This window comes from Osmerus mordax, chromosome 9 (genome assembly GCF_038355195.1).
Source record: "Osmerus mordax isolate fOsmMor3 chromosome 9, fOsmMor3.pri, whole genome shotgun sequence".
NCBI classification, from domain to species: domain Eukaryota; kingdom Metazoa; phylum Chordata; class Actinopteri; order Osmeriformes; family Osmeridae; genus Osmerus; species Osmerus mordax.
Window position 1 is genome coordinate 974,216 of NC_090058.1, and position 16,854 is coordinate 991,069.

The 16,854-nt window shown below is 48.5% G+C and overlaps 3 protein-coding genes across 5 annotated transcripts; 2 read left to right on the forward strand and 1 right to left on the reverse strand.

Annotated features, from left to right (window-relative positions):
- Positions 1-1,203: 1,203 nt before the first annotated feature.
- ppp1r14d (protein phosphatase 1 regulatory inhibitor subunit 14D) lies at positions 1,204-8,217 on the forward strand. 2 transcript variants are annotated; one of them, XM_067243598.1, is made up of 5 exons: positions 1,204-1,309; positions 1,717-1,917; positions 7,278-7,358; positions 7,685-7,717; positions 7,822-8,217. In XM_067243598.1, exons 2-5 carry the CDS (start codon positions 1,738-1,740, stop codon positions 7,888-7,890), a joined length of 363 nt encoding a protein of 120 aa, XP_067099699.1. In that variant the 5' UTR covers positions 1,204-1,309; positions 1,717-1,737; the 3' UTR covers positions 7,891-8,217. The 2 variants fall into 2 exon arrangements, with proteins under 2 accessions (XP_067099699.1, XP_067099700.1); XM_067243599.1 differs by lacking the exon at positions 1,204-1,309 and having other exon boundaries at positions 1,375-1,917.
- Positions 8,218-9,290: 1,073 nt separating this feature from the next.
- On the reverse strand, positions 9,291-13,560 carry zfyve19 (zinc finger, FYVE domain containing 19). Of its 2 annotated transcripts, none has more exons than XM_067243420.1 (11): positions 13,357-13,560; positions 13,153-13,274; positions 13,004-13,057; positions 12,748-12,911; positions 12,251-12,393; positions 12,022-12,127; positions 11,627-11,869; positions 11,207-11,283; positions 10,945-11,046; positions 10,628-10,785; positions 9,291-9,807 (listed from the first exon to the last, which is right to left on the reverse strand). In XM_067243420.1, the coding sequence occupies exons 1-11, from the start codon at positions 13,408-13,410 to the stop codon at positions 9,726-9,728; spliced, it is 1,305 nt and encodes a 434-aa protein (XP_067099521.1). In that variant the 5' UTR covers positions 13,411-13,560; the 3' UTR covers positions 9,291-9,725. The 2 variants fall into 2 exon arrangements, with proteins under 2 accessions (XP_067099521.1, XP_067099522.1); XM_067243421.1 differs by having other exon boundaries at positions 13,004-13,054; positions 13,357-13,537.
- Positions 13,561-13,890: 330 nt separating this feature from the next.
- bub1bb (BUB1 mitotic checkpoint serine/threonine kinase Bb) lies at positions 13,891-16,854 on the forward strand. Its single transcript, XM_067243928.1, has 9 exons — positions 13,891-14,007; positions 14,279-14,444; positions 14,548-14,607; positions 14,709-14,853; positions 14,949-15,145; positions 15,266-15,435; positions 15,563-15,756; positions 15,833-15,930; positions 16,160-16,854. Exons 2-9 carry the CDS (start codon positions 14,305-14,307, stop codon positions 16,452-16,454), a joined length of 1,299 nt encoding a protein of 432 aa, XP_067100029.1. The 5' UTR covers positions 13,891-14,007; positions 14,279-14,304; the 3' UTR covers positions 16,455-16,854.

Sequence of the window (16,854 nt, forward strand, 5' to 3'; positions counted from 1 at the left end):
TGGAGGGAGGTGGAGGGTGTGGAGGGAGGTGGAGGGAGGTGGCCAGCCTGGTCCCTGCTATCTCTCACAGTCTGTGTGATGGTGCAGAACTCAGTATCAGGGGACGGGATGAATGAATTTGTTTGCCTGGAAAGGTGAGCTGGCAAAGGTGCTTAATAATTGAGTGTTGGTAACAGACGGTGCTTCAGCGGGCTGGCAGGGACGTCTACAGCTGATCGACACACACTGCCAAAACAAAAACAGATCTGCATTGTTCGTATCGCCACCTGATCTGTGGAAACTCTGGTTGTAGTTCTTACCATTGTTGGCCCTCTTGTTGTAGTTTACGAGTTTGGCTCTGAGTGCTACAAGGGATGCAAGTCTCTATTTGCCAAAAGCCGATATTTGACTTTGTCTTAGCGCTGGATGTAGCCAAACGTGTTTCCTTAAGCATGAATTCTCATAAACAGGATTTGCCCTCACTTTATCCTGCTCATGCATGATTTATGTAGGTGTAATAGAGGATGCTAATTTGACTTCAAGGCTTATTGAACGTACACCTGATAAGAGTTGTTATAAATGGTAAGAAGGGTATCTTACACTCAGCAGTGAAGTCATCTCTCATAGTAATGGGTGGAATAACAGAGACCACCACACAGTGATGCTGCATTCAAAACAAGAAGACTACGTTGGAAAGAGCAGCCACTGTTCACCAATTCCATCTCAAAATTGGTTTATTTATTTTCTAAATATTATTTTATTCATTCAGCTCAATATGAAACTATAAAAGGTCCAAAGATGCATCTGTCAGTATTAACCTCAGTGAGTGTTACTGTAACTGGGCAGTATGAACCTCAGTGAGTGTTACTTTAACTGGGCAGTATTTCCGTTGCCCTTTTCCCTCGTTCCTTGTATTATCACTATCCAATTGACCTATGCTCTTTCCTTTAGCAGAGAGAGAGGTAGTACACTGGGGCACACGTGCACTAATGTCTACGCACACACACACACAAACACACACAAACACCCACGCACACACATACACCCACACACACACACAGACGTATCGCGTTACTATCCTCCACATAGTGAAGAGAACGGGTGAGCTAGAGGGGGGAGGGAGGAGGAGGGAGGGAGGGAGCAGGAGGGATAATGCGAGGGAGGGAGGGAGGGAGAGGAGCAGATAGACACAGCCGAAGCAGGCAAGACAAATAGCAGCAGAGCTGGAGCAAGAGAGGTAACATAGGTAACGGAAGACAGAGCCGGGCGGAGAGAGCGACGCACTGGGAAAGCGGAGAGAGAGGAGGACGAGACTAATACACACGAGTAGGTGAGGGGAAGACAAACACAGAGAGAGAGAGCGAGAGAGCAGGGTAGTGACACAGAGAGAGAGAGAGAGAGAGAGAGAGCGCGAGAGAGCAGGGTAGTGACACAGAGAAAGAGAGAGAGAGAGAGAGAGAGCGAGAGAGCAGGGTAGTGACACAGAGAGAGAGAGAGAGAGAGAGCGAGCAGGGTAGTGACACAGAGAGAGAGAGAGTGAGAGAGCAGTGTAGTGACACAGAGAGAGAGAGCGAGAGAGCAGGGTAGTGACACAGAGAGAGAGAGCGAGAGAGCAGGGTAGTGAGACCGAGAGAGAGAGCGAGAGAGCAGGGTAGTGACACAGAGAGAGAGAGAGAGCGAGAGAGCAGGGTAGTGACACAGAGAGAGAGCCGTGAGTGTTTCCCTGCTTCTCTCCAGAGGCTGTGGCTAGCAGCAGGCATGGCTTCTGAGCCCAGCACCCAGTCCAGGGTGATGTTCCAGACCTCGGACAAGACCCAAGAGAACACACAGCGCAAGCTGGGGAAGCTGACAGTCAAGTACAACCGCAAGGACCTGCAGAGGAGGCTGGACATCGAGGAGTGGATCGACGGACAGCTGCACCTGCTCTTAGACTGTGAGGTAGGGACCATGCTGGTGTCGGCTCCACACACACACACACACACACTCCCACAAACACACTCACTCACTCTGTGTTGGGTCCCAGGAGGAGAGGCAGGGAGCACACAGGAATCTGTGTGTGTGGGGAGAGAGAGAGCGATGGTGTGTGTGTGGGGAGAGAGAGAGCGATGGTGTGTGTGTGGGGAGAGAGAGAGCGATGGTGTGTGTGTGGGGAGAGAGAGAGCGATGGTGTGTGTGGGGAGAGAGAGAGCGATGGTGTGTGTGTGAGGGGAGAGAGAGCGATGGTGTGTGTGGGGGGAGAGAGAGCGATGGTGTGTGTGTGGGGAGAGAGAGAGCGATGGTGTGTGTGTGGGGGGAGAGAGAGCGATGGTGTGTGTGGGGGGAGAGAGAGCGATGGTGTGTGTGTGGGGAGAGAGAGAGCGATGGTGTGTGTGTGGGGAGAGAGAGAGCGATGGTGTGTGTGTGGGGGGAGAGAGAGCGATGGTGTGTGTGTGGGGAGAGAGAGAGCGATGGTGTGTGTGTGGGGAGAGAGAGAGCGATGGTGTGTGTGTGGGGAGAGAGAGAGCGATGGTGTGTGTGTGGGGAGAGAGAGAGCGATGGTGTGTGTGGGGGGAGAGACAGCGATGGTGACATTAGAAGAACTGAAAACAGGTGTGGGTGTGGAGACACAGATTTGTTTTAACGTTCTTGCTGCGACTGCTTTGCCAATTCTTTTGACCGGAACATCTTGGAGGTGTATGGAAAGGCTGCTGTGCCAGCCTGCAGTTTGCTCCAGGGTGGTAACACTGCTCAGTGATAAGATAAAACCCTACCTTGAATACTCACGGCACAGTATTTTACATAACATTACATCACTTCTACATTGCATCACTTTGCTTTGTACTTGACAAGAGGTAACAATATCTAGCAGGAACACTCATCGCCCTGACACAGTGATCTGTTTTCTGTTCGTGAAGCACGCAGGCTTATTCTGAGCAGGAGGATGTAAACATTTTGCCCCCCAACTGTGTCACAGGTTCAGACAGGGCTAAAACCTGCTTCCTTGCTGGTTTGCTGTCTGAGCATGTCTGAGAACATGAGAGGTTTACCGCTGTGACCACAGCAGGAAGCCTCACAGGTAACTGAAGCTGCTGAAGGGTGGGCTTCTGTCATGTTATGTCAGAGCCTCGACACATCAATTTGCTGGGCGTTCCCTTGGGATGCCATGGCAACAGGGGAATGGATGTGTCAGCCTGCAGGAAACAAGTCAGAGGGGACGGGATCGGAAGCTTGATGGATGTGGGTCGGATGTGGGTCGGATGACAGCAAGCGTCGCAGCCCGGCTTGGATGCTGTGACGGGGAGGGCGGCGGATGAGGTTTCTCATTTGGAGAGGAACCTCATCCGGAGGGGCTTAAGCAGAGCGTCCCAGATGGTCGCTGCCCTCCAGCCTGTCCTCCTCTGCCAAGAAAGCCCCTCCATATGGTCTCAGGATGCCAGGCGACAGTGGAGGGCACGAGAGGCATGTCGTGGTGTGAATGTGGAGCGTGGATGTGTGCATCCCAGTGACAGCAGAGCCTAGAGGAAAGTGGTTCTGGGAAACATAGTGATGTGTTGAAGTCCAGGTGAAGAGATGGTGCTGGCCAGTGACACCAGTCTGTAAGCCGGCCTCCGAGGATCGTCACCAGAGGGCAGGGAGACTGAAGCCAGCAGGGCATCAGGTTCAACAGGATCGCGTTCTCTCCACTAAGACGAGTCGGTGACTGACAGCCAGCTCCTCCAATCAGCTGAGGCTTCTCCCAGTGGGTCCTACCAGCAAGCCAGTGTGAGATACATGCAGGGGATTGGATTTAAACATGTTTAAGAAACATCTGTGTGCTCCCAGATCCATGCCCAGGGTTTAAACACTGCAGCTCCCCTGTTTCCTAAACATAAACTCCACAAAGCATGGCTTCTTCCTGTGCCTCATTCTATCAACCGCCAGCTCCTTCTTCCATCTGGTAATACATGCAAATGTATCTCAGAGGGGGTGGTGTGCAGAGCGAGGCCTGAATCGCAGAGCGAGGCCTGAATCGCAGAGCGAGGCCTGAATCGCAGAGCGAGGCCTGAATCGCAGAGCTCCTAAGAGGGAGCAGGGGGGCTGCAGTACAGCTTTAATACCCAGCCTCCTCACGTCTGACAGGAAGGGACACTTATTACAACCAGAAACATCCCCTTTTTCCCACACAAATTAATCTTTGACTGATGTAATCTAACATTATCTGCGCTGTCCTGAGCGAAAGGGCAGAGGCTGTGGGGGCAGAGGCTGTGTGAGTGCTAAGGGGGTGTGCAGGGCTGTTTGGACCAGGGTTGGAGGGGGAACCCCTCACAGGAAAGGCTCTTTATTTCTGTAGAATGGGATCCCTGCATGATTGATGAGATGATAACAGATAGCCGTAGCACGTGTAACACTAGAATCATCCTTTATGTGGTGATGATGGTGCCTCACACACATTTTTACCTCATTACCGTAACACCACTTACCTTAACACCACATTTAAAAAAATATGATATTAACGATTTGAATTTCCCATCGGATTCAAGTGATGACTCGGCAGAATCGAGTTCAGATGAGGTTTGGTTGGGCAGGTGGACACCCATAGACATATGGACATATAGACACTATGGGTGTCCACCTGCCACTGTTGTGATCATGGAGGCCATGATTTGTCCACATGCGTCAGCTCAAGTGTTGAATTTTGCATGCGTCTCCGGGGAAGGGTGCTGTGTGGGTCACAGGACAACACAGCACCCTTCCCCGCGTGGAAGCATTTTACAGTCTGTCCTCCTGTGGATCTGGCTGCATTATTCAGCGACGTCTCTAATTCGTCCACACGCTGCCGGGCTCTACGGCGGCGCTGGGCGTCACCTCGGCGTCACCTCGGCCGCTCCTGGATGTCACCGACTTCACCTTTGTGAGGAAAAAATTAAGTGTGTTTGTTTACAAACACAATGAAGACAAAGGTGGACATTCCTCAAAGTAATAATCACGTAATCATGTAAGCTTTTATTGAATGTAATAAACCCCGATCATTACCGTAATTATACTTAAGTAGCTGACAGCTTGATAAGTCATCCTGACACGACAGCCAATCCCCAGAGGAGAGGTAGGCATGTGACCTTTGAACTCTGTGTTATGGACTGTTCTGATTGGTCTACAGCTCATGCATAAAAGGAAATAAAATAAAGTGTGACGAGGCAGAACTCCTAGGAGAAGACTCTTCTAACTTTCGATTCCTCCTTCTGAATGCAAACACAGTCTGGTCTGGCTAACCTAGTTACACATCTCAGACAATAACAGGAACAACAGTGTTTGGTTTTCATGTTTCCTGCAGCTCAGTGTGACCACTGCTGACTCCAGTATGCTAATGATACACAAAGTCTAACAAACTCTGTTCTATTAGCAATGTACTTTTATGCTGTTTGCATGGTCTTCAAACTGTCAAATATCCATATCATCACATCCTGACAAAATACCGTGGCATAAAGGAGCTGTCGGCTCTTATTCCTGGATACTGTTGTTCTCCTTCTCCTAACTTCAAAAGTTCATTTTCAGCTCAGGATCATGATAGAATTTCTCTTCACTGTAAAAATAAACAAACTAAAAAACACAAAAATATAAAGTGCTGATGAACATCCACTTATACATGAACAAGAATCTCCTACGTTTAAAGTGCTGTTCCCTGGCATACTTTCTGCTTGAATGTCCTGATGCTCAGTCTTGCTGGTAACAGCTTGAGATCAGGCAGAAGAAGGATCCCTGCATCGCTGGGTCTCTGGCCGGCACAGCCCTGCTCCTGAAGAGAAACACCAGCAGCCAGGCACAGCCCTGCTCCTGAAGAGAAACACCAGCAGCCAGGCACAGCCCTGCTCCTGAAGAGAAACACCAGCAGCCAGGCACAGCCCTGCTCCTGAAGAGAAACACCAGCTGCCAGGCACAGCCCTGCTCCTGAAGAGAAACACCAGCAGCCAGGCACAGCCCTGCTCCTGAAGAGAAACACCAGCAGCCAGGCACAGCCCTGCTCCTGAAGAGAAACACCAGCTGCCAGGCACAGCCCTGCTCCTGAAGAGAAACACCAGCAGCCAGGCACAGCCCTGCTCCTGAAGAGAAACACCAGCAGCCAGGCACAGCCCTGCTCCTGAAGAGAAACACCAGCCTGCAGAATCCCAAACAGCCAGACCTGGCAGTAGATATGAGAGGGACACACAGGAGCGCTGGGCTGCCATAGATCTCCTACACCACTCAGCATCTCCTTCGTTGATTATCTCTCTTCTCTTCCAGAAACCTACCTGTGTGTGTGTGTGTGTGTGTGTGTGTGTTCACTAGGGCAGCCATTAAAACCCCCAGACTGGAAAATACTCATTTTAAAGGGCCCCACTTGTCAAGTCGTGAAAGTTCTCCTGCTGACTCCAGATATTTTACTGCTCACTGTTCCGTGGCCTTGAGTAGCCATCATGATTTCCTTCTGCAAATGCTGTCCTACATGGAGACATGGGCCAGATCTGAACGGACTGGGTTTGTCGTTGTATTTGTTTTAGATGAGTCACTGTGCTGTATCATCATCTAATCTTTCTTTACGGTTGTCAGGTGATCAGTTACATCTCAGGGTTGTGCAGTGTCTGCAGCCAGTCCTCTGGCGGGTTCAAGATTGGGTTAACAGTTTGAAGAGCTGATGAGATTTCTTTGGCAGAGCTTGGTTATACATTTCCATCCAAAAGTTGCTCCTCTTCTACCTCAAAAATCATTTGACCTCTCAGTGAAATTCACTTTGGAGCTGTGATGTGTTATTCAATTAAATGATCATTCCGATTGAAAGGAATCACAACTTCCCGGATCACAGAACAGAATAGCAGCTAGGCTAATCACCCATGAAATCAGATGGCGCCAGGCTATTCTCCTGCTCTCAGTCTTCCTAACCCTACTCAACTGTACACTGCCTAACGTCAGTTGCATATTTTGCAAGCAGAATCCCCATCATCATGAATGCCAAAGCTTGACTGCTAACAGGGAAAACACCGTGTCTCTAACTTGTATTTTTGGTCACACTATAAGTATTGTTTTTGTTGTGCGATCTCTGCTGGTGTGGGAAGTCTGGTCTGTCTCAATGTTTTGGGTCAGTGGGCAACCCTGTTTACTTCCCTGGGTGCGACAGGGGGCCTCAGTGAATGGAAAACAGCAATTGGACAAGGCAGAGAGCCCTGCTTGCTGCTGTTGTGTGGTAAACAAACAAGGTTCCAGTGTCCATGAGAATGTTATTGTACTTCAGGGATTAGCGAAGGACAGCTCTTATTGTTTTAGACCACCTGCCTCTCAATAGATGATCTCCCTTTCTCTCTCTCCAGGAGGAAGAGATACCAGAACTAGAGATTGACATAGATGAGCTTCTGGAGCTGCCTGACGAGGAGCAGAGAGCCAGACTGCATGTGAGTACAGCAGGTTGTCATGGGAGACACAAGGACACCAAACCTTGGCTGTGTAGAAGGGCGGCACAGCCGTACCCTTCACCCTGACCACCGTATCAAAACCCCAAACATCTTACCACTGACAGCATGAATAGAAACATAGTTCATGTGTACTGAATGTCAACAAGAGAGGAGAAATCCAGTGATCGACATTATGGCTTGTCCGATTGTACGGGACAAGGGATTTCTGCAATGTTTGACCCAAGCTGTCTTTACACAATGTCTGAGGCAAGAGAGCAATGTCCATTCCTGTTACTCAAACCTGTTTGTTTCTTGATATTTTACAGGAGTTATTGCTTGGGTGTGGCAAGCCAAAAGAGGTGAGGCAAGTTTCTGTGACGTCAGGTGTTTTATGTATGTGATTTTACGCTGGTATTTCTGTTTTTGAGAAACCGTTGTAACATGCATTCTTCCTCCCCCTCAGGACTTTATCAACGGGCTGCTTTATAGAATGAAGGGCCTTCGGAAAATGTCTGGCCCTTTGAAGAAATAACGATCAAATGAATCAAGGTCAAATCAAGAATGTAGACAATGTGAAGCTCCTCCACAGGTCACCGTTAGCTGGTAGTCAGGATGTCTATGTGCAGTTTACACACGACTGGACCCTCTCCCTGCAGAAAGGGGCCCATTACGAGAGGGGTTGTTAGTTATTAGCGTTTTTTATGACTTATTTATGGACAGTTTTAACTTCTTGACTCCCTCATACACAAGTATACATACAATGCACCAGTGGTATAATTGAAAGTTGTCTCTTACTCACATGGAATGTTTTTGTGCAAGACTGTACATTTTTGGTTGCCTGTTTCTGTACATAATATTGTTGCTCAGATAAGTGTTGTATCTTAATAAAATAAAACACATTTTCAAAAGAGGAGGTATCCGTAAAGGTTATGTGGAATTCATAAAATTCATATTTTTTTCAACCTACCAGTAAAATCGACTTGAGTGTTCCCATCTCTGCACATGAGGCTTGATGGGAAATGACAGGCACCTCGGGAGCACACACACACACACACACACACAACTAAGCCGGGAGGCGGCCGGTTCCAAGCACATCCATTATCCCCGTCCATTTCCTGTGTGTGATCACAGCGTCAGGCCTGCCCAGAGAAGACAAACACAAGGTAAAAACGACCATCTGGTCCTTAATGGACTAACGCCCTGGAGGTTAGCCTCATCACGGCTCTGCCTCCTCAGCTCACACAACCGTTATTTACGCTGATGAAACTGCTCTCTGGCCCCATCTCTACATCACACTAGGAGGGGCTTTTGGCTGAGGGTTCACTTCGAATAAATCAAAAGAATTTCCCTGTTCCATAGACCACAGAATATTATTTGGGTTGTAACACTCGTCCATTTAAAACTAAGGTAATTTGTCCTTTGCGCACTTTTACCGATATTAATAACGACGAGCCTTGTTTAATGATTATTGTGCCATTCCTGTGCCAGCAATGGGTTTGTCGGATAGCCTGAAAAATCAAGACAGGCTCACATTCGTTATTTGAAATCTCAGCTTGTTGGTACACGTCATCATAGATCTAGAACACATCACACACTAGATGTAGGGCAGCAGTGATGTTGTGTCTCAGCCAAACACATATTACAACAGAGGCACTGCCTGCAAAAAGAAAACAAAGCTCTCTGTAATCCCTCTATACAGGCTCCTCTCTGGGCCTCTAGTGACATGCTGACAGTGTCTGGGATGCACATCATCTCACACCAGAAACTGTGAGTGTGTGTGTGTGTGTGTGTGTGTGTGTGAGAGAGGTGGGGAGGGATGTAGGGCGAGAGAGAGAGGCTGTACAATGTTGTTAAATTTAGAAGATCTTAGCCAGTTTATGAATATGAAATCAGTCGTGTTCCACTCAGATACAACAACTAAAGCAGTCCAGCTACCAGACTTTATTTAGAAGAATTCCAATAAAATCCATAAGATTAGAGTATTGTTAAAATACAATATTTAACATGTTATGTGAGTAAACTAGAGTTAAGTCACATATTAAAATTGGCAAACAAAAGATTAATTTGAGCGATTACACATTAACAGGACAAATCTGACAATTACCCGACACTTTAAAATCACTAACTGTTGTTACAGCATTAGATGAATCTAGGGTACATTACAGAGATACAGCCTTATTCTGCATCACTGATCCGTAACTCCACTTGGCATTATGCTAACGTAGCAACATGATTACAGCTCTGCACCGGCTATGAACAATAGGTTGAATTTAGAACAGTGTTCTGTGAACCAGAAGGGTTGTACTGTGCCCAGTCCCACCTACAGAACCAGACTCTGTCACTCTGGGCCTCCCCAGGCCTGCAACCTCACGTCCTGTTCTTCGTCTTCCGAGGAGCAGTGTAGCTGGCCGTGCGATGCTCCTTCCTGTCGTATTTATCATGGCCCTCTCTGGGAGGAGATGGAGAGGAAATTGAATTAATCCTAAAGGATCCTTCATACACAGCTCTGCCGTTCAGCAGTGTGGCAGAGGCTGCGATTAGATTTATCTAGGTCATGGCTTTAGGGTAAAATAGTATGCAACTACAACATTTGAGCAAATCCATGTATTTCCACATTCCAGGGATTTACACTCTGCAGAACACAACAGTACTTCAGTTGTGTTTTAACAGTGTTAGCAGTGCTGTACCTGCAGCACAGCTAGCAGCAGATGTACCTGTAGCATAGCTAACAGCAGCAGAGCTAACAGCAGCAGAGCTAACAGCAGATGCACCTGTAGCAGAGCTAGCAGCAGCGGAGCTAGCAGCAGCGGAGCTAGCAGCAGCGGAGCTAGCAGCAGCGGAGCTAGCAGCAGCGGAGCTAGCAGCAGCGGAGCTAGCAGCAGCGGAACTAGCAGCAGCAGAACTAGCAGCAGCGGAACTAGCAGCAGGTGTACCTGAAGCAGAGCTAGCAGCAGTACCTGTAGCAGGGCTAGCAGCAGCAGAGCTAACAGCAGCAGAGCTAGCAGCAGCAGAGCTAGCAGCAGCAGAGCTAGCAGCAGCAGAGCTAGCAGCAGCAGAGCTAGCAGCAGCAGAGCTAGCAGCAGCAGAGCTAGCAGCAGCAGAGCTAGCAGCAGCAGAGCTAGCAGCAGCAGAGCTAGCAGCAGCAGAGCTAGCAGCAGCAGAGCTAGCAGCAGCAGAGCTAGCAGCAGCAGAGCTAGCAGCAGCAGAGCTAGCAGCAGCAGAGCTAGCAGCAGCAGAGCTAGCAGCAGCAGAGATAGCAGCAGGTGTACCTGAAGCAGCGGTTGCAGTAGAGGTCTCCGTCGCAGGTGTGACAGCGGAGCGAGGCGTCCTCGTTGCAGATGCAGCACCAGGGAAGCTCCTCGTCGTCACAGTCAGAGTCCTGACGAGCCACGAGCGAGGGCTTGGTCTGGGGGCCCGGACCTGCGGCCTGGAACAAAACATACATGTTCATTCAGAAGATGCAACCTCTAGACCAAACAAACACTAGACCTGACAAACACCTGCTGCTGGACCCCCCTTCCCACCCCCTCCCGGTAGATCCATGTGTTCATGTACTAAGACTTTTGTGTTTGTGTGTTTGTGTTACCGGTGTCTTGCTGGCAGCCTTCTTCTCTGTGTTCCTAGGGCCGCTGTGCTCTGGAGGAATGTTGTACCCACTGGACTCGTCCAGGGCAGCCTCCTCAGTGAGCTGCAGTAAACATGATGACAGCACGCTCAGAAACATCAACACGGCTATCTCAACAGGGAGCTTTCACCTTGATTTAATCAAATGGAAAGACAGCGGCTCCTGGTGGTGATCCCAGGTAATGCATCTGATTGGCAAGTTGAGTGGGTGAACACTCCCAGACCTGTTTCATTATCCTGGCCATGGCCTCCTCCTCGGACTCCTCCTCGCTGTCTGGGTGCTGGAAGTCCTCCAGGGTGACTAGACAGCAGCATTGTGAGAGGACATGACAAGAACAGGGCTGACACATCACCACCTAACAAGTACGCAGATGTGGCAGCATTGAGGCGTTCACACTTATCTGAAAAGGCTGTTCACTTTTTACATTCTGAAACAAGCCTTTTGCGTCTTTTTGCAACTTTTTTTGATGCCTATCGAAACTGCACATTTTATCAGGGATGACAGACAAATGAGCATAGCAACACAGGGCCATGTAATAATCGTATAGAAATACATTTACATGAAACATTTGTCGAGCAACATGAACCGTCTCAGCTATCACCAACGGTACTGACAGGACGTTTCCTCCAAGGGTTTCAGCTACCTTTGTCAGGGTCCTGTCCCCTCAGCTGAGCCAGTCTCTTGGCCATCTGCAGGACGTGTTCCTGGGAGGCCCGGTCCTGCCTCAGCTCATCCACGGCCTCAGCCAGCAGGCGATTCCCCTCAGCCTCCAGCCTGCCCTCAGCCTCCAGCCTCCCCTCAGCCTCCAGCCTCCTGGCCTCGTGCGGGCCCTCGTCCAGGTTCTCCTCCAGTCCCTCTCGCTTGTTCAGGTCGTTCAGAGGGCAGTCTAACCCCAGAACGTAGCAGAGACAAAATGGTTTGTGTGTGAGAAAAGAACATGGCTGCAGGTCAAAGTTGTGTCTGTTTGAAGGCATTGATATAGATTGAGCATCGGTGTCTGACATAACACAACAATTTTCTAGAGTCTAGAGTCTTTACCATCACGATTCGACTGATTGTTGTCTATGGCGACTTCCTCTGACATCTGTGTTATCAGATCATTGGCCTGTTCTGTCTGGGTCCGGTTATCTGGCGGCTTATGTACCTACACACAGAAGTGGTCATAAAGATATATGCATGAATGAACAGTTGAACGTAAGGTTGCAGTGCACATCCTAACAGGGTCTACGAGTTAGTGTCTGAGGTTTTACTGTGTATGGGAGCTCACAGGGAGAGGGGCTTGAGAGGAGAGAGGCCTGCCCTGCAAGGCGGCCAGGCGATCCTCCATCTCCCCTGCAGAGGGAACTGGCTGGCTGGGGGCCTTCAGGGCGGCTAGGCGGGACTCTATCTCCTTGTCTGACGGGATGGATTCTGGTAAGGAGACGGTGAGGGGAAAACATAGGTGTTTGTGTTTCGTTATGATAAGCAAGACTACAGCTGTACCAGACCAGCCTCTCTCAATCCCGGTCCTCGGGGCAACCCTGCCGGCCAAGTTGTTTCAAGACCTGTTCTTTTGAAACAGGTGTGTTGGAAGAGGGAAACATATAAAACAGCCATTAAAAATATTTTCCACTTCGCGGCCCACTTGCATAGCTCAAATATTTTTGCGCCCCCCCCCCCAACCCCCACCCACAGTCAGTTGGTCTTTCGTCAACATGCTAAATAACTAAATGTAAATGTAAATATGTTGAGAGGGTTTGAGAGGCTGGTCTAGACAGAGCTTACTTGGTTTAGTGTCGTCCTTCAGCCTCTGCAGCCTCTCAGCGATAGCCCAGTCCTCCTTACTCAAGCCTCTGGTTGGTATGGGAGGGACAGCTGGGCCTGCTTTGGCTTTCCCAATGCCTCCATTCCCTGGCTGACCTTGTTTAGCCTCCAGAGCAGCAATCCGTCTGATAATCAACCATGAGACAAGGGTTGTTGAGATCTCCTGACAATATACTGACAAGCTACTGTCTGTAGCTGGTCTTACAGGCCTACTCACTTTTTGTAGTTCTCAGGTGGGGACCATTTTGCAGCGTCGTTTTGTTTCTCGCTACTATAAAGAAGGAAACAGTTAAAAGAAAGCCAGGATTCTAGCTATCAATATCACAGTGCATTGTAAGTTACTGCGGCACTTCGTATTCACTCCACCTTGTGAGGTTTCCGTGACATTGTTTGCAGACCTTCTGCTGAGTGTTGCCATATCGAGGCACCACTGCGTTGTAAGTAAGACATCCAGAGCAAAAAGAACGACCGCAACTTTTACAACCCAACTAGAAAGGGGAAAGAAAAAATTATATGATCATAACATGCAGCCACAATGTCAGATGTTGAATGTTGGCAATTCAAACAAACCTCTTTCTTGAAAAGTGAAAATTTTGAGGCACAACAATAACAACGGTTGTTCATCTTGCTGCATGAATAATCGACAGTAAAGAGGCTTGCTAATCTTGTTTCTCTGCCACTGTTTTATGTTACTTGGTCGATGAAAATGGTGTATCCACGAAGCCAAGCATTTTATACACTGACTTCTCTATGATGTTGCTAAATTCATCTGGAAGTTAACCAGGAAGTGTTCAGGAAGTAGATTTTTCATTGAGAACGTTAAACGTAGGGTATCATCAACGTTTTGCAGAGTTTTGCAACCAAAGAACCTCTATCACTACTTCCTTCTTTCCATAGAGTCGTCATAACTAAACGATGCGTCTCATTCTTTATCATTGTATTTTATTGTGTTTGTTATATCTGTTTAGTTTGCTAAAGAAAGAACATTTGATGTTTAGCAACGTGTCTCGCATTGAAATTGTGTTGATGAACGCAGCACAATCCAGGGACGCCTGCAAGCCAGAGTCACCCCGTCCAATCATCTCTTTCGAACGTCACACCGCTCCTGTTCAAAATACACAGACCAGCAACATAAGACACAGCAGACAATCCAACTTTCTCCTTTCGAAAACGGATTTTGTTTTTATTTAACAATTTGTGCAATATATTTTCGTTCATCGGGTAAGAGTCTTTACTTGGATAACTCGATTACTACCGAAAGTCATATCAATATTTCTAAACATTCTTCCAGACAGGACATACGTTAGCTTCTTATGCTAAAGCTAATATGTCTAGCTAGCTGGCAGGCAGTAAACTACACATTTATAGTTTTCATTACTTGTTTCATTGCTGACTAGTATCAGTAGGCAGCTAGCGGTCTCTTCTCAAACAACACTGTGAATTTCATTCTTGTCCTTGACTAAATGTAGCTATCTTTATTAGATCCGACCAGCGTCGCTCCTATCATAAGCACCAAAGATGGCCGAAGGAGGAGACGCAGACTGGGAGTTGTGCAAAGAGAACATCCAGCCTCTGAAAGGGGGTCGAGCTATTGCTGCTTTAAACCAGGCACTCAGTCTCCAGGAGGGCTTTAGCTCGGCCACTAACCAACACAAACAGTACGGACATGCAGATTAAGATTTGATGGGCAACTGGCTCGGGGCAACATCTTGACAAACTTGTTTTCAAACAAATGCTAATGTTCTTTTCCTATCTCTGCAGGGCATTTGAGTCTGAACTGCGATTGTATGAAGGGGACGACCCGCTTGATGTTTGGGATCGGTAACAAAATTAACTAACATTAACCTGCTGACATTATTCAGGAAATAATTTATTGACTTGTGTTTTCCTCCTTGACCTTAACCATATTCTATCCTGAACAGGTATGTGAAATGGACTGAGCAAACCTTTCCTCAGGGGGGGAAGGAAAGTAACCTTAGCGTGCTGTTGGAGCGAGCGGTGATGCGCTTTACCAAGGAAAATAAATATCACAACGATGTCCGCTATGTTGACTTGTGGATTAAATTTGTAAGTGTTACGTTGAGTATTTCTCAGTTTGTTTGACATAGTAAAAAGCTGCTTTTATTCACCAATCGAGTCCGTCATACCTGTGTCTGTCATAGGCGGAGAACTGTCCAGAACCTTTGGATGTCTACAGGTACATGCAAGCCCAGGGGATTGGGACAATGCAGGCGTCTTTTTACATTGCCTGGTCAGAGGAGTATGAGAAACAGGCTAACTACCACAAGGCAGACACAGTCTTCCAGGAGGGCTTTAGGTGTCATGCTGAACCTCTGGAGAAACTGAAGCAGTTTCACAAGTGAGTAACTGTGACACAGCAACCGCTACACAACCTTCACTGTGACTTTTGATGTATTCTTTAGCTGAAATGATTAAATCTTCCAGTTAGACTGTTTGTTGGTTGCGTTGTGATCCACAGAGGTCTGCAGGCCCGTGTTTCCAGGCAGGTGATGACAGGCATGTTGGAGGAGGATGAGGAGGATGCTGCCAGAGTCAAGGAACAGGAGAGAATGTCTCTGGTGGACCTCAAGCACAGGGGCAAGAAGAAGGCTGTCGCACCCATTAACAGAGTGGGTGCAGCTCTCAGCGGTAAGCCCTCCTGAATATTTCATCCTCTCTGTCTCAGCTGACACAGTGATTCACCAACACAGAACTCTTTCCATCGCAGTGGGTTTAATTGCAGCGGATGAACCCATCTGTTTGTGTTTGTTGACAGGTAAGTCCAGTGGGCTGTCGTCGCAGGGAGAAGCTGCAGCCGGGAGCGGCTCCAACACTCGCTTCAGGGTTTTTGATGAGAACCGAGCGGTCAGCGCTGCGCCGGCAGAACCAAGGTTAGAGTCGTGGATGGCTCCGCCCACGTCCAGGGCCAAGGAGAACGAGCAGAGGCCAGAGAAATGGAGCAGCATTAAGGTACATAACCGTCTAAGCTAGGGGGGATGATATGACAGCCTCAGGATGGGTGTTGACGTGTGGCTGATCTCTGCAGATGCCACAGAGGTCCAGGTTTGGCCACGTCGTCGTGGCTCCTCCCAGCGAGCCCAACTTCCAGCCGTTCGTTGAGGAGTCAGATCAGCCTCCAGCCATGTGAGTGGCTACTAGAATGACATCATTTCTCCTCGTTCATTTATTAGGGCCTTGACTCCTGAAGTTAACAGCTTTTTAATGAGAATCATACAATGAATAATATATTCCTTTTTTACAACTGGGTGATTAAACGCTCCCCCAAATCCCCCCCTGACTGGATGGCCGTCCTGTGTGTGTTGTGCTCCTCACGTTCCCTGTGCTCAGCTCTCCCTTTCTGCCCCTCCCCCAGGACTCCGTGTAAGATCAACCCTGCGGTGAACTCTGTGTTGTCTGCTCGGAAGCCGTGCCGTGAAGAGACGCCCCTGAAGAGACTGCAGGAGCACTCCCAGCAGCAGGCATCCGGCGGGGCGTCGAGCGGGGCGTCCGGCGGGGCGCAGAGCGGCGCGAGCAGCGGGGCGCAGGAGCAGAGCATGTACTGCAAGGAGCTGCTGCTCAGCGGCGCCTCCGAGTTCTGCTTCGAGGAGCTGCGGGCGGAGCGCTACCGGCAGAGAGTGTCCGCAGAGCCGTCAGGGAGGGAAGGCTGAGTGGGCACTGCTCCCTGGCACACAGGCCTCTAGTCCTCCAACCAGACTCTCTCATTCAGAGCAGCTCACTAGGGTTAGCGGTCGGTATGTTTGGATCGTTGATACGTGTTTAGTTGTCTGTTATCTTTATATGGTTGTTTGTGCTTTTAGTTTTTTACAAACTGAATGAACTGTATTGGTGCAAGATAGTGTCTGGGGGAACCTTGTGGTGCATTCTACAGCGATTGGACTACATGAAAAAGTTCTATGGCAGTGGGGATATTTGTTCAAATATATGGTTGTTGAAAAGGCTTGTAGCATGAATATGGTTGAGTAGATTATTCATGTTACTGAAATAAGTCTTTATCGCTCATTTCACAAGTTTACCTGGTAGTTGATGTGAATTTGCTTTTAATAAAAC

Coding starts and splice junctions, on each gene's coding strand:
- ppp1r14d (XM_067243598.1), top strand. CDS start 1,738: ATGGCTTCTGAGCCCAGCACCCAGTCCAGGGTGATGTTCCAGACCTCG. Junction 1,918..7,277: donor ACCTGCTCTTAGACTGTGAG/GTAGGGACCATG, acceptor CTCTCTCTCCAG/GAGGAAGAGATACCAGAACT. Junction 7,718..7,821: donor GGTGTGGCAAGCCAAAAGAG/GTGAGGCAAGTT, acceptor CCTCCCCCTCAG/GACTTTATCAACGGGCTGCT.
- zfyve19 (XM_067243420.1), bottom strand. CDS start 13,410: ATGAACAACCGTTGTTATTGTTGTGCCTCAAAATTTTCACTTTTCAAG. Junction 13,275..13,356: donor TTTCACTTTTCAAGAAAGAG/GTTTGTTTGAAT, acceptor TCCCCTTTCTAG/TTGGGTTGTAAAAGTTGCGG. Junction 11,870..12,021: donor CAATCAGTCGAATCGTGATG/GTAAAGACTCTA, acceptor TTCTGGGGTTAG/ACTGCCCTCTGAACGACCTG.
- bub1bb (XM_067243928.1), top strand. CDS start 14,305: ATGGCCGAAGGAGGAGACGCAGACTGGGAGTTGTGCAAAGAGAACATC. Junction 14,854..14,948: donor TTGACTTGTGGATTAAATTT/GTAAGTGTTACG, acceptor TGTCTGTCATAG/GCGGAGAACTGTCCAGAACC. Junction 15,931..16,159: donor TCAGATCAGCCTCCAGCCAT/GTGAGTGGCTAC, acceptor CCCCTCCCCCAG/GACTCCGTGTAAGATCAACC.